General features: G+C 35.0%; 1 protein-coding gene across 2 annotated transcripts; it reads left to right on the top strand.

Moving 5' to 3' along the window:
• Window positions 1–260: 260 nt before the first annotated feature.
• LOC127970039 (annexin A11) lies at window positions 261–15,045 on the top strand. Of its 2 annotated transcripts, none has more exons than XM_052572243.1 (15): window positions 261–427; window positions 3,505–3,732; window positions 5,374–5,456; window positions 7,264–7,464; window positions 8,839–8,926; window positions 9,136–9,230; window positions 9,626–9,739; window positions 10,573–10,663; window positions 10,817–10,896; window positions 11,016–11,072; window positions 11,156–11,249; window positions 12,611–12,706; window positions 13,136–13,194; window positions 14,175–14,297; window positions 14,403–15,045. In XM_052572243.1, the coding sequence occupies exons 2-15, from the start codon at window positions 3,513–3,515 to the stop codon at window positions 14,460–14,462; spliced, it is 1,461 nt and encodes a 486-aa protein (XP_052428203.1). In that variant the 5' UTR covers window positions 261–427; window positions 3,505–3,512; the 3' UTR covers window positions 14,463–15,045. The 2 variants fall into 2 exon arrangements, with proteins under 2 accessions (XP_052428203.1, XP_052428202.1); XM_052572242.1 differs by having other exon boundaries at window positions 7,126–7,464.
• The last annotated feature ends 220 nt before the right edge of the window (window positions 15,046–15,265 follow it).

The following is a 15,265-nucleotide window of genomic DNA, read 5'->3' as shown; positions in this document are numbered from 1 at the left end:
GTGTTCCGCTTGGGCAAACTTCCATATTTAGACCCACCCATTCTTTTGTGAGATTGTCACATAAACACGGTATGAATACATATTTAAAAAACAACAACAAGAGAAAAAAGACAAAGAAAACGGAGATTTACACTGAACCTTAAAACGACTACAACGCATTCCATACAGCTGCTCTTTTTAACTGTATAGTTACTGCACACTAGGTTAGGTCATATATTTTAAAAACTTATGGAAAGATTACAATAATCATTCCTTGATTACCAAACAACGCGAGTCATGGTGTACGAAAGACTCACATGTTTTGTATTGAGTCAAAGATTGTTTGTGACACAGTCATGGAAAGAGCCCCGCCCACCTCATTAAATATTACGCTGCGTGTCTCACGTCGAGGACAGAACATAGGAAGTGACAGGCTGCTACTTAAACTGTAAGTAACTAATACTCTTTTACACTATAAAAACCCTCTGTTTAATGGTTTACACTATTAAAATAGTAAAACAGATGTTGAGTGCGCTGCGACGTACACGTTTATGCGCTTTCTGCTCTGTAACTTAATTCCTGCAAGAACACGACTGGGTTATTTTAAGCCTTCTTACAGCTAGCATTTTAAGAGATCCACCCATAATGTTATGCGTTAAATAAGCATTGTACTTCTGTCGGTGATGTTCAATTTGCACGTTTAAGGATCCATCACCGTTCAGACCTGTGGTATAATAAGGTTTTATTGGTAGATGTGACTGAACATTTAGTTTTATATACATTTGTTGCAGATAAAACACGAATAGTTACTGTTTCGTGAGATAATATGGAGGTTTGGGTATATTTGTTGATACAAATGCATGCAGTATGAAGTATAAGATGTTCTTTTATATTAAGTAAATAGTTTTACATTATATTATAAGCTATTTTGTACAAAACACTATATTATGCAAATGTAAAGTTATCTAGCCAGTATACTGAACTGTACATTTCTGTTTACATAATATAGTGTTTTGCATAATATTATATTGTGCTCTCTCTCTCTCTCTCTCTCTCTCTCTCTCTCTCTCTCTCTCTCTATATATATATATATATATATATATATATATATATATATATATATATATATATACACACACATTTTTCCACATGAATAATTGATAGACTCTTTGGATTCTTGGCTTTAAGACCCCTGCTTTATAGAAAGTAAAACTTCTACAGTCAAAAAGAGTGGACAGATGGCTTTGTGCAAGGCCTGTTGAGAAACTGACTGGTGGATGGAGCTGTTTTGACATGCCAATGTAGGACATTCACATTCTTAAAAACAAAATTGACCTAATAAAAGTCCTTTCTTCTGCCCTGAGCAAAGCGTGATTATATACAGTAGGCCCACCTGAACTATAAGTTTGTAAACTTTGACTGTTTAGATAGCATCATACTTTGAGGTGTTGTGTTTTATTATCAAAAGAGTTCATCTCTAAAAGCCTGTGGATATTTCCCCTTCCTCTACACAGTTATAATGTGTTTTATGGCAGGTGAGGTGCTATGGCAAACCACTCCCACACTAAGTAAAGGTGATAAGACTGCATGCACAGTGTATTTTACTTTCAAATACTTCAGTATTAGTTTCCAAGACCACATACAGAGCATGAACACAGGCTACAAAAATATATAGATTTTTATTTGTATGTTCACAAAGTATGGACATCACTGTGGAGGCAATGCATCAAGGGTCAATAAGAAATATTATAAAAACCCTGTTTTTTTTGTACAGTATCTTATCCGCTCCTGCACTTCTGCACTGCCTAAATAATCAGTTATTTAGCATAGGCAAAAGAGCATGATACTTCCTACTATAGAGCTCCATATTGGCCACCAGCTGTTCTGTCCATCTGTTGTTGATCGGGGGGATTGGGATCAGGGGGGTTTGTAGGAAAAGGGGCAGAGTTCAAGCACATCTATCACTGGAGAATTCTGCCATTCGTCACCAGATAGAAATCTTTTGTTTCACTGGAAGATCCCGGCATGACAAAATATAAAAATAAATGTACTTTGAAAATGGTTTTTAAGTTTAAAAAAAACTTTCACTTGTGGCGTCTACAAAAGCATACACCATCATTTAGAAACCTCAGAGCTCAAGGTAGGTCATTCTTACATTAGTTTAATGTGTTAACCCATGTTAAATAAATGTACTTAAAGTACTCAAGTTTACTACTAGTGGTGACTAAATACATTTTTAAATACAGAGATAGTATATATAAAAAAGTGCATTTTAGTTCATATTCATGGTGTCCCAAAATATCACAGTCACGTACACTTAGTTGAACTTAAGGTTATCTTAAGCAGTACTAAAGAGTATATTCAGTACAAAAATAGAGCACTTTAAGTACACCATGGAATTTTTTTTTCTTTAAACCTGGGAACGGGAGTTTTACTTCCTGAACATGACTGTAGTTTGCTGTAGCAGCTGTCTTGAATTTGTTTTATGTAATGTGTTTCCATGGTTTGTACCAGATTGGAACTATTTAGCGAGACACTAAACTGCTGTTTATGGTTGGTTAAAAAAAAAGAGGGCTTGATTTTGAGAGCATAGCCACTACTTTCCATTCAGATTTTATGTTTAGATACATTTCAGAGGAAAGGGTGAGAAGTCTGAGCAGTCAGAATGCAGTCTGTTCCCTGTCAGAAAAAAATCACTGAGAGAATTAGGCGATAGATAGATAGGAAGATGGGCAGGTTTTTCTTTTAAACACAAATAAATGCAAATTGTGTATATATGAAAGTGAAAGAAACTTTACTTAGCAAAACATCGTCTCACTCTCAACATCTCAAATCAGGTGTTAAACACAGCAGCAAGGTGTCAGTTTTGACTTTTGTCACCAGTCTAAACTGAAAGTAAATGAGTGATGCTTTTCTATAAAAGAACATGCTTGCAAACCTATTTGAAAAAATCTACCCACGGACGACTTCATTAAAACTAAATCAACTAACAATATCAGTATACTGACCATTCACAAATCTGTGATGATTTATCAAATGCTTTTTATGCATGAACTACATAAATATAATCTAGTGGTGTGTTTAGATGTACAGCTGTCTGTGCTCTCTGGGGGTCATTCAAGCAGCCCAAGAGCTACAACTCTTATCCTTCAAAAAATAGAGTACTACAGACAAGACATATTTTTATAGGCCCACCCAGAATTGGATTTTGGATTATTGCAGAAAATAAGCTTTGTGACCAACAGAAGTTTATGAATCTTGCACATCTTGTTCATCAAGATAACCTTCACAAATGAACTCGACATTTATAAAGCCTAGGAGCAAAAGCTAAAGTTATAAACCAGTTTGCAAGACTACAACATCACCATCACTAAGCTTTCAACAACGCTTTCAATCTTTAGGTGGAAAGATTGAGTACATTAAGTATATTTTTTTTTTTTACATTTCTGATCTGCAATCCAGGCTTGTGAAGGCTTACTTAATACACAATTTTGCTAATTACAACCCATTTTTTTTCAATTTCAGGCACGACAATGAGCTATCCAGGCTATCCTCCCCAACCCGGCTACCCTCCTCAGGCCGGTGGATATCCACCCCAAGCAGGGGGGTACCCTCCTGCTGCAGGAGGTTACCCCCCTCAGCCTGGGATGTACCCCCCGCAGGCAGGTGGATACCCTCCCCAACCTGGAGCTTACCCGCCCCAGCCAGGTGCCTATCCTGGCCAGCCAGGGCCTTATCCTCCTGTGCCTTCAGGTGAGCCACTGTATCTGGAGGATGATTTCCATATGTGTCTTACATCATACTCTAGTCTTTGAAGTTTGTATTTGAACTGGTTATGAAGGTTTTATTTTAAACATAAATTCAGTGGACATACCAACTTTCAGAGGTCACATGGATTGCATTAATGAAAAACACAAATGAATATTCTGTTGGAAAGAAACAGTTGATTTGTTGACTATTTGGTCACACATTTTCCATAATCTGGTTGCTTTAGCTATTTTGCCAAACCAAAATATGCATTTTTTGGTGTGTATACATGCTAACACATTTGACCTCGCTATGTTTTGTTTATTCATTCAGTTGTTCCAAACTCTAAGGCTTTGTTCCCACTTCTTCCCAATCTGATTTGGTTTTCAGATCTGATCTTTAGCACTGTCTGTCCACACTGTCAGTTTGCTAGTAATGAAATCTGATCTGTTCTGACAGGGAAGCAGATATCCAGTGTATCTACATCAGTTTCGCTTGTAGTTATATAAGTGTCAACTTAGACATCTTCTCGTACAAAAACCGTCAGTGTGGTAATTTAGCTTCTGTTCATGTCTATCATGATCTTACTGCAGTGCTGAACTCTTAGGCACATGAGAGAACATAGACACCAGAGGTACTGTACACACATTGGTGAAGTGCATTGAAAACAGCTTGACACGTTCACTCATTCACTGTGTAATATGTTTATTTATTTATGCTTTCATTAGTTTATATTATGCCATTTTACATGGCTTAGCGGTGTGGCAAATAAATGTTCAAATACTTGATATAGTCAATTGCTAAAATAATTATTAAAGTTATCATAACACTGGATAAAGCAAAAATGCAAACAGGTCAACTCCCCGGTCTATTCCATTCTCAACTAACCAAATATACAAGTTATTAGATTTAAAAATATAGGAAACACGCAACAGAAAGAGCTTAATAATTAATGTGCAATGTCAGTGCAATTTTACCTGCCACTTCTTATTACCATAACAAAACCTGCTGCTCTGGATTCAGCAGGGTGTTTCTGTTTTGTCTTATCACATCAAAACTGGATGAGAACTGAAATGTTTTTTTATTATTAATACAGAAGAGGATGCAGGGCCCTTGGGATTCTGCACACAACAATAATCAAAAGTTGATGTCTAGATTATTATTAGCCTGTCATTTGATACACAGTGTGTCCTGATTTCCCCTATACACGCTGTGTTTTGAAGTCAACACCAAATGATGCTCTCAGCCCATTTTATTTCTGTAATCTGACATGTGAGATAAGATAGTCAACAAGAGCACAGAAGTATTTGTCTGGATTGTGAAAAATAGGCCAGAAGGGTTAAGATATGTTATATTGCAGAATGGAGATTATATACCAGGTGACTGTAAGAGAGCAATGAAAAGAATCTGAGACTGAAAAGAAAAGCCATTTTCACAGGCAGAACATGTTATTTCATTTTTTTGTCTCTTTGGAATAACATGCAGCAGTGAATCATGCACTACAAGACCAGGGATATGTTTTAATGACGTAAATAGGGTTGGTTTTGCTTCATTTCAACTGTGAAGTGCACTGATATTGTTCAGTCATAATTAGTGTGGGGCTTTTAGGTTTTTGTGTTTGCTCGTATTAAATGCATGTATTTGCAGGAGGTTGGGGTGCTCCCGGTGCTCCTATTGGCCTGGATAATTTGCCGAATCCTGGATTCAACGCCTCAAGTCTCCCAGGAATGGTAAGTTCTATAATAAAATGTATTTCTTGATCAAAAATGACATTGGTCGCCTTCCTCAATAGATGCAGGTAATTTGATTCCAGTCAGCATGAAATGCACAACCTTGGCTTAAACTGCATCAGATCATTCCTTTATCAGCTTTGTACCAAACTGTGCTCTTGTGACTGTGATATCGATCCCTTATAATTTACCTGTCATCAGAATGTGAAGAAACATCAGAGGAAATGTGAACAAGTGTGGATCCATTGAGCTGCTGCAGCTAGGACACTGTTTCATGCAAAGTATTCAGTGATGTACAAAAAAAGCATGCACGTTAGGTATAATTAGCTAAATATATTACACAAATACTAAGACAAAACCTCAAAGCACCAGTAAGAACACAGTGATGATTTAGTTCCATAGAGATGCATTAATAAGAAATATCATTAGGAAGAGGAATACTAAATGAATGTGTTTGAAGAGGTTTCTCTCCTAGGTATCCTTTTGAAAAAGAAACGCACTATGCATAATTTAAAATAATAATAATAGTGTATAATTTCAAAGACTATACTTAAGTGCAAACTGACAGTAATGTTTTAAAAAATTTACCTGCTTGCTAATTACAATTAAATGATATGTACCACTTAAGTAGGGCTTACGTACATTGTCTTTGAAATATGGTTAAAGTGTACTGCCAAATATATTCACATGCATTTATGGTTTACTTATATAAACTTAAATATACTGTACCTTAAAGTCATTTCTATTGAAACTTTAATGTGATGTGTATATGTATGTATATATGATGTAAACAGGGTTATATTGATTTTTGTTTAACTGTGAAGTGCACTGATATTGTTCAGTCATAATTAGTGTGGGGCTTTTATGTTTTTGTGTTTGCTCATATTAAATGCCTGTATTTGGAGGCGGTTGGGGTAATATATTATTTATTTAAAAAAATAAATATTTTTGATTATCATACATTTGTTAAAGATAAAGTTGCAATTTAGTTTTTAAAATATATTAAATGAGTTAAATGTAATATTTATCTCTCTCTCTCTCTCTCTATATATATATATCAAATAGGGCATTTTCTGTGTTCAAATTTGACATTTATGCTGCCCTCGACTACATAAATGTGCCCAAAAGTTTAAGAAACTCCAGTAGACTGTCAAAATCATCAGTTGAGCAGCTTGCTTTCTGGTGATTTTTGTGTTTATGTCAGCCATAAAAAAAAAAAAAACCCACATTGGTTGACCCCTACTTTTCATGGAAATATTTTTCCAGTGTGATGCTTTAGCTGGTATAAAAGGACTGGTTTCATTAGTCCTCCACAGTACTTCTGCATTTAGGGGTCAGCAAGGGAAAATGTGTGCATGTGGAAACTCTTTGAGTGTTACAGACAGTGCCTCTGTGACATCCGTGTGCAATATGATGCGAGTAGCTTAAGTCAACAGAAACGTTTTAGTGCAAAGCCACACTGTCTAAACAAACCTCTCCATGAATGCACACTTGTTCACCGTCCTCCTTATCTCCCTGTCCTGGCCTTAATCATCTCTTTGTCCTTCAGTATCGTAATTTCATGTTTATATATGTTACATTTCCTGCAAAGTCTGCTCCACTGTCCTAACTGTCATGCTCGCTGTCATGCTTTTTGCTTTTTTCGCCCTCTCAAAATTTTCCATTGCAGGCAAATCAGTTCGCCGCCAATAGTGGATTTACCCCAAATCCATCCATGTTCTCTCAAGTGCCTGGTGGTTATCCTGGCCCCCAACCTGGGGGACCACCAGCCCCCTCCCCTAACCAGTCCTATGGCATGTACCCTCAGCCAGGAGGAGGTATGCCCCAAGGTCCGGGAATGGGATACCCTGGAGGCCAAACCCCGGGTCAGCAGATGCCGGGCTACCCAAATGCCCTAGGACCCACTCCGTCCATGCCTAGCTATCCCAACGCACCCTCACCCAATCCGTCCATGCCCGCATACGGAGGAGGTTATGGAGGAGGTGCACCTGCCGTTCCAGCTATCAATGTAATTAGCTCTTAAGTATTTTTTTGTGTAATTTATTGCAGTATACAGGGTTTCTAAGGGTCTTAAAAGGTCTTTAAAAGTCTTAATTCATCTTTCCACAGATTAAGTCTTAAAAAAGGCCTTAAATTGGAGCAGAAAGTCTGGTATTCAGTGTTGCATACACTGCAAAGAATGAATATCTTCCCAAAAAGTATTTTTGTTGTTTTCCAGTACAAGTATACTAATATCAAGATACTTTACTTGAGGTGTAAAATGAAGATAGTTTAAAAGTTTTCAGAGAAAATGAACAATATGATTAATAATGATTTTATGCTCAAAACAACAACAAATATGATGAACCAATGATGGATGAAAACTTATTTACCCTTTGAACCAAGTTAGATTTTTCTTGTTCTTTTATTAATGTGTTTTAGTCTATATGTAACCCTGGAGCTGGGGTGTATTTGTAGCAATAGCCCAAAATACAGTGTATGTGTCAAAATTATGATTTTCTTTTTATGCCAAAAATCATTAGGATATTAAGTAAAGTTCCTTCCATAAATATATCAAAACTTAATTTTTAATTAGTAATATGCATTGCTAAGAATTAATTTGGACAACTTTAAATGAGATTTTCTCAGTATTCTGATTTATTTTTTGCACCCTCAGATTGCAGATATTAAAAATAGTTGTATCCCGGTCAAATATTGTTCTGTCCTAACAAACCACACATCAATGGAAAGATTATTTATTCAGCTTTCATGTGATGTATATATCTTAATTTCTTAAAATTGACTCTTAAAGCTGCAGTCAGTAACTCGCGTCTGGCGGAAGAACATTGTGTGGCGGATAAATACAACAAAATAAAATGATACGACTGGCATAAAAACTGTGACCTTCACGTTACCAAGATGTAACAGAGAATCCAGCCTTTTTTTTTTTCCAAAGGAAAAGATCGTTATGGCTCAGTGCACTTCTATCTGTGATTTGTTTTGCAAATAAAAAAAGTCAGCGCAGTGCTGTGCCACAGATTTGTTTTGTGTTGAAAATGTAAAAATAAGTGTTTATATTCTGACTGTTGTAGTCTGGTTGGGGTCGGCAACGCTGCAGAGTATCACAGTACCTGTGTGAATCGCCATAAATGTAAACAGAGAGAAGTAGCTCCGGCTACAATGTTCTTCCGCCAGACGCGAGCGCCAAAAGTTACCGACTGCAGCTTTAAGACTGGTTTTGTGGTCCAGGGTCACATACAAGATATTTGCTTATTCTAGTTAAGCTACGGAGAACATATTGATGTATCAATTTAGTCTGTAAATGGTCTTTAAAATGTCTTATATTTACCTTCATAAAGCCTGAGTATATATTTGAGTCCTAACTTTTTTTTATGTTGTATAGCGTGGGTTCAGAGGGACCATTCAGGACTTCCCTGGAGCTGATCCTTTAAAAGATGCAGAAGTCCTCAGGAAGGCCATGAAGGGCTTTGGTTAGTTACTGTTCAAGCTCATTTTCCACTAACTCTATTTCTTGGAAAGCTATGTCACTTATTCTGCCTCTGCCTCTTTAAATACTGAGAGCTTTTTTTTTTTTGACTGACATGAAAAACAATAAGAGCCTGTTAGAAAATGACTTCTGTGTTTACTGTATATGCAGCTGCATAACAGGCTGCTAATATGCATGAACATGTTTCAACAGGCACTGATGAACAAGCCATCATTAATTTACTCGGAAGTCGCTCCAACAGGCAGCGTGTTCCACTCTTGGTGTCGTTCAAGACTGCGTATGGAAAGGTAATGGAGATTGATCAGACTGAGACCAGGTTTTATTTTAACAGCTAATAATTTTTCTTAAAAGCTGTGAACCATGATGTGCTACATGCTATATTAAAATAAAACCTATTACATAGTCAGAGGCTGGTGGTGTTAGTGGGAGCAAACGGTCTCATTCTAGACAGCATTTGATTGGACAAATATTTGTGTGCCCCTGAGTACAAGGTTAGACATCAATATTGTGGTCCGTTTTACCACAGGAGGAAGACTAAAAGATAAATATGCTAAGCTAATTCCATTAATACTTAGCATATAGACCAGAATACAGAAAAAAAACGAAATGCAGAAAAGTTCAGATTTTGTTATGGGTTAAGAAAAGCATCATTAATCATTCTCATGTGACCCAATGTTTACAGGATTTGATTAAGGACCTGAAGTCTGAGCTTTCAGGAAACTTTGAGAAACTGGTGCTGGCCATGTTGAAGACTCCAGCTCAGTTTGATGCATATGAGCTCAAAGAGGCCATCAAGGTTTGTGAAAATACTTTATTAATAGAATGAATACAAATGAAGCATTAAAAATGTTTAAATATTTAATCAAACATTGTGCAAATTAGCACTCTCACATGGATACCTGACGCAATAATCAAAAATATTAATATATATATATATATATATATATATATATATATATATATATATATATATATATATATATATATATATATATATATGGATTTATATATATATATATATATATATATATATATATATATATATATATATATATATATATATATATATATATATATATATATATATGGATTTATAGTTATAGCTTAGTTATACAGTATTTATATATCATTTAAAAGTTGTGTCAGTAATTAATTAATGAATCAAATTAATGATTTTATTCAGCAAGGATGCCTAAAATTGATCAAAAGTGACCGTAAAGACATTTATATCGTTACAGTTTTGATTATATCAAATAAACGTTGTTCTTTTGAACTTTCTATTCATCAAAGAATCTTGAAAAAAAGTTTTATCAGTTTCCAGAAAACTACTGTAAGCAGTACAACTGCTTTCAAAATATTACATAAGAAAATATTTCTTGAGCAGCAAATCAGCATATTAGAGTGATTTCTGAAGGATCATGTGACTGGAGTAATGATGCTGAAAATTCACACAAAACATTTTTATTACAATATAAAGAAAAAAATTATATTGAAAAAAGCTATTTTAAATGCTAAAAATATTTCATAGTGAGTGAACTGTTCCTTTTTATAGGTCACAGATAACAGAATATTTGATGAGATTTTTTGATATGCCTTTAACACAAATGTAATCTGCTGATTATTTCACAGGGAGCAGGGACAGATGAGGCCTGTCTGATTGAAATCTTGGCCTCTCGCTCTAACGCAGAGATCCGAGAGATCAATCAAGTCTTCAAAGCCGGTGCGTACTCGAGTCATATCACTTAATTCCTTCCCTCTGCAATTACAGATCTGATTACTTCCCAATCAAGCATTTGTCATGCACGTTTAATCTAAAGCTCGACAGTAAAGCGCGGTATGTTGTGATGCATAACGCTCAGTGTTTCTGTTTTAGAAAACAAGAAATCACTGGAGGACTCCATCCGTGGAGACACCTCTGGACATTTCCAAAGACTTCTGGTCTCTCTTGCTCAGGTACACAGAAGATGTGAATGTTATGATGTGAAACGTTCATATTTTGAAGGGTCAAAAACTTTGTAAATGACAGAAACGTGAAAGTCAGATCAGTATTTCTGCCTGTTATTGTCTCAAAGGGGAACCGTGATGAGAGGGAGAATGTGGACATATCATTAGCCAAACAGGATGCTCAGGTAATCATTGAAATCTTTCTAAAAATACGTGTTTGGCATTCTTTGAAGAGTCCCTATTATGCTCTATTTGTGTTCTGCTGCAGGCTCTCTATCAAGCGGGGGAAAATAAACTTGGCACAGATGAGTCTAAGTTCAATGCCATCCTGTGTGCTCGGAGCAAAGCTCACCTCAGAGCAGGTACTGTACGTCACGGCTCTTTGGCTGGAAGGATAGTATTCTGTTATCAAGTCAAAGTCCCTTTTAGATATGTCTTTTAGATAGCGCCTCCTCCAGGCTGCTTGTTTCCTTCTAGGTAGAAGTAATGCTAGTAAAGCTCATATCTACTTGAATAGGGAAATCCCTTGATCTCCAAACCTGTTTGTCAAGAAAACTGTACTTTGACATATATTGAAAGAGAAATAATCATGTTGTATTATACATTCTCTGCTTCTTAAACTAAATTCAGGGAAAAGTACTGCATTTTTTAGGCTGGACTAGCTAAAGAGTAAACAAAGGCGAAATATCACAAAAGAAGGTGATTGGCTTTTCCATTCCCCCACTACTATATTGAGCATAGTGACTGTCATTTGTGTTCAACAAATGATCCATGCTCCTGTACTGTCTGAGAATCTAGAGTCTAATGATTTTTGAGTGCTCCCACATAAGAGAAGTATAAAAATGCTCGAAAACTAGCAAGTTTTGCCATTTGGTCCATTATGGGGAGGCCAAAAATGCAGTTTTGGGTCTTCCATTGCAGTTAACACCTCGTCGAGGCTGAGAATTATGACTCATAACTGGACACTTGAATTCACCTCTGAATCAACCTACTTATTATGTCATTTCCTGTTTTTCTATAGGACACAGTTTTCTTTTGTCTAATTGCATGATATAATTATATCTTTACCATATCTACTGTGACTATTTATTTGATTGAACATCCAAAATGAAAGACTCAGATTAAAAAGTACAAAATAAGATGCAATAAAAACTGAAATATTGTGAAATATAATTACAATTTGAAAATACCTGTTTTCTGTTTTAATATATTTTAAAATGTTATTTATTCCTGTGATCACAAAGCTAAATTTTCAGCATCATTACTTAATTATTAGTCTTCAGTGTCACATGATCCTTCAGAAATCATTCTATTATGCTGATTTGCTGCTCAAAAAGCTATTTCTAATAAAACTATTTGTAGCATTTCTACAGGTTTCTTTGATAAATGGAATGTTCAACGGGACATAAAAAAGGAGAAAAAAATAAATAATGTCTTTACTCTCTTTTTACCCATTTAATGCATCCTTGCAGAATAAAAGTATTATTTTATTTATTATTATTATTATTTGATATACTGTGTCTGTATATATATATATAAACAGTGATTCCAAAGTGTGTTTTACACAATATTTTTTGAAACCGTAAGCTAGTGGCAATTTGGATTTGTTTTGTAATTAAAACTATTGATTGCTTTAAAGTTCATTAGTGTGCTCATTAACAGCTAGTTGATTGAGATTTCAGGAGCGACTATTTTAAGACATGCTGTGTTTTGGTGTTGACAGTGTTTCAAGAGTACCAGCACATGTGTGGCAGAGACATTGAGAAGAGCATCGAGAGGGAGATGTCTGGAGATCTGGAGAGCGGCATGCTGGCTGTCGGTGAGCTGTCCGATCTGCCATCTAGAACCGTTTCATCAAATCTAATCATTAAACACTCATAATTGTATTTCTTAACTTGCTCTCCATCCTGCCGGCCCCTTTAAGGGTAAAGCTGTTATAGGGTAAATATGCGGTAATATATTTTCATAACACATAATGTAGCTGACATCTGTGCTTGCTGTGTCATAGTGCATGACTTCCTTTCATAATGAGGTGTGTTTAGTGTGTTATTTCGGTTTGCTGTTATGAACAGTCAGATTTTCCCTTTTAAATGACTTTCACTTTCAGATGAATGCCTGGTCTGTCTTCATTCTGTTATATTTTTCCATTGAAGTTTCAAGATTCGTCTTGCTTGTGTGACTGAACACGGTTTGTTAGCTGCAGGGTGATTTGCGTATGGTGAGTCCGAACATGTTTTTCTGTATGCAGTGAAATGCATCAAGAACACACCGGCCTACTTTGCTGAGAGACTCTACAAGGCCATGAAGGTGAGAATAATTCTTCTGTGCTGACTAAAGAGTAACAGAGAAGGCACATTTAGGATTAATTACAAACAAAGCCATGGTTAACAGCATTTTAAGTCATTTTATTGTACAGCATTGGATCTCAAACTGTGTACACAAAGTGCCCCCAGGTGGTATGTCTGAAGAATGTCTTGTTTATCATAGTGAAAATATGGTTTTATATTATTGTCTTTATATATTTATTTATTTTATTAAAAACTTTTTTTTTTTACATTAAAATACAGTTGTTTTGAATTGGTATTTTAAAATTAATACATATGTGTGTTATAAAAATATTTTTCAATAATATAAAATTTATATATATATATATATATATATATATATATATATATATATATAATATTTTTTATAAATATTAGGTATATTTAAAAAATATAGATAAATATTTTATAAAATGCATTATTTTGTAATAAAAGTTTGAGATATGTATATATATATATATATATATATATATATATATATATATATATATATATATATATATATATATATATATATATATATATATATATATATATATATATATATATATATAAAAATTTTAATTATTATATATAGTTTTAATAGAAAAATAGTAATTTGTCAAGGACTCATCTGCATAGCCTATTCTTAATTTGTAAAATTCATGGAAATTTTAATAATGAATAACAATTTTTGTACTTATGCTCAGTTCAGAAATATTTACAGCAATAGAAAATAGAATGTATTTAAATTAGACTGCAGTAACTTATGAACTGTAATATTATGATATTAATATTAATATGGAATAGTGTAACTCACAGTCCTTATGTACTCTAAAAGAGTTAATTTACTCAGTGCTGAAGTAATTTAAAGGAACACAGGTTACTGGAGTTAAAGTAAGTAGTTGGCCTGAGAGTGTGGAGAACCACTCTAATGTATAAGATCACATGTATCAAAGTTTCAAATCCCAATCAAATCCGCAGGGAGCAGGAACCAAGGATCGCACTTTGATTCGCATCATGGTGACCCGCTCTGAGGTGGACATGCTGGACATTCGTCAGGAATACATCAAGAAGTATGGGAAATCTCTATACACAGCCATATCTGTGAGTACCAGTGTAACCACCCCTCAAACTATGCTTTACGTTTTAGAGAAATGAAAATTACAGCACTGTAATAATAATGGTAATCAAAGTCATCTGCATCTACAGGGAGACACTTCAGGGGATTATAAGAAACTACTGCTGAAGCTCTGCGGTGGAAGTGATTAGAGGATACAGATGACATGAAGCCACACCACGATTTCTACACGATTTCTAATTTGCACTCTTACATACTTGCATGTTTTACCGTACTCAATGCAAATGCACTTGTGTGCATATATGCTGCACGTTACATTTAATGCTCTTTCATTCATATATTTTTATTTAGAGAGTAGCCAACTATATCTTATGTGCCTTCTACACTCAAAGCAGTGGCTTAGTGAATTATTGTATGCTATTGGATGTATGCGTTTCCACCCAGTATACTTTGTTTGCAAATTGATTTAAGAAAATTCTGCATCAAGTACTGCACACAGGATATGAATGCCAAAATCGTTTTTTAAACATTTATGTATTTAAAGTAATATTCAAGGAGAATGTGCCATAAATGTAATGCATAATACAATCAGTTATTTTTTTAAAAACTATGCACACTTCTTTTGTTTTAACCATTATGATTGTTGGCCTTCTCTTTATTGAGGCAAAAAAAAGTGGTAATGATGGTGTTGTCTTTGTGTTTCTTATTTGTTTACTCTGTACAGAGCCAAACACTCATATGAAATGCTAAGTAAATCCTGCCTGAAAGAGATAATGACTCGAGCGTTCAACTTGAATTAAGTTGGTATTTCTTCAGTCGCCCGTGAGGTATTATCAGTGCTGACTTCTGCAGCTAATTCAGCTGTGACCTCAAAACACCCTGATAAATATTAATAACATTCATATTATTCCTTCTAGATCAGGCATGACTCGCGGTCAAACAGCATTACAATCTACAGAATAAAGATAGGAGACTTCTCATCTAAAGTGACTTT

The sequence above is a fragment of the Carassius gibelio genome, chromosome B13, assembly GCF_023724105.1.
Source record: "Carassius gibelio isolate Cgi1373 ecotype wild population from Czech Republic chromosome B13, carGib1.2-hapl.c, whole genome shotgun sequence".
Lineage (NCBI taxonomy): Eukaryota > Metazoa > Chordata > Actinopteri > Cypriniformes > Cyprinidae > Carassius > Carassius gibelio.
This window is presented reverse-complemented; position numbering and strand designations above follow the sequence as displayed.

Bases quoted from the DNA above. Each gene is read 5' to 3' on its own strand.
- LOC127970039 (XM_052572242.1), top strand. From the start codon at position 3,513: ATGAGCTATCCAGGCTATCCTCCCCAACCCGGCTACCCTCCTCAGGCC. The intron at 3,733-5,373 runs GTGAGCCACTGT...ATGTATTTGCAG, and splicing joins TTATCCTCCTGTGCCTTCAG to GAGGTTGGGGTGCTCCCGGT. The intron at 8,927-9,135 runs GTTAGTTACTGT...ATGTTTCAACAG, and splicing joins GAAGGCCATGAAGGGCTTTG to GCACTGATGAACAAGCCATC.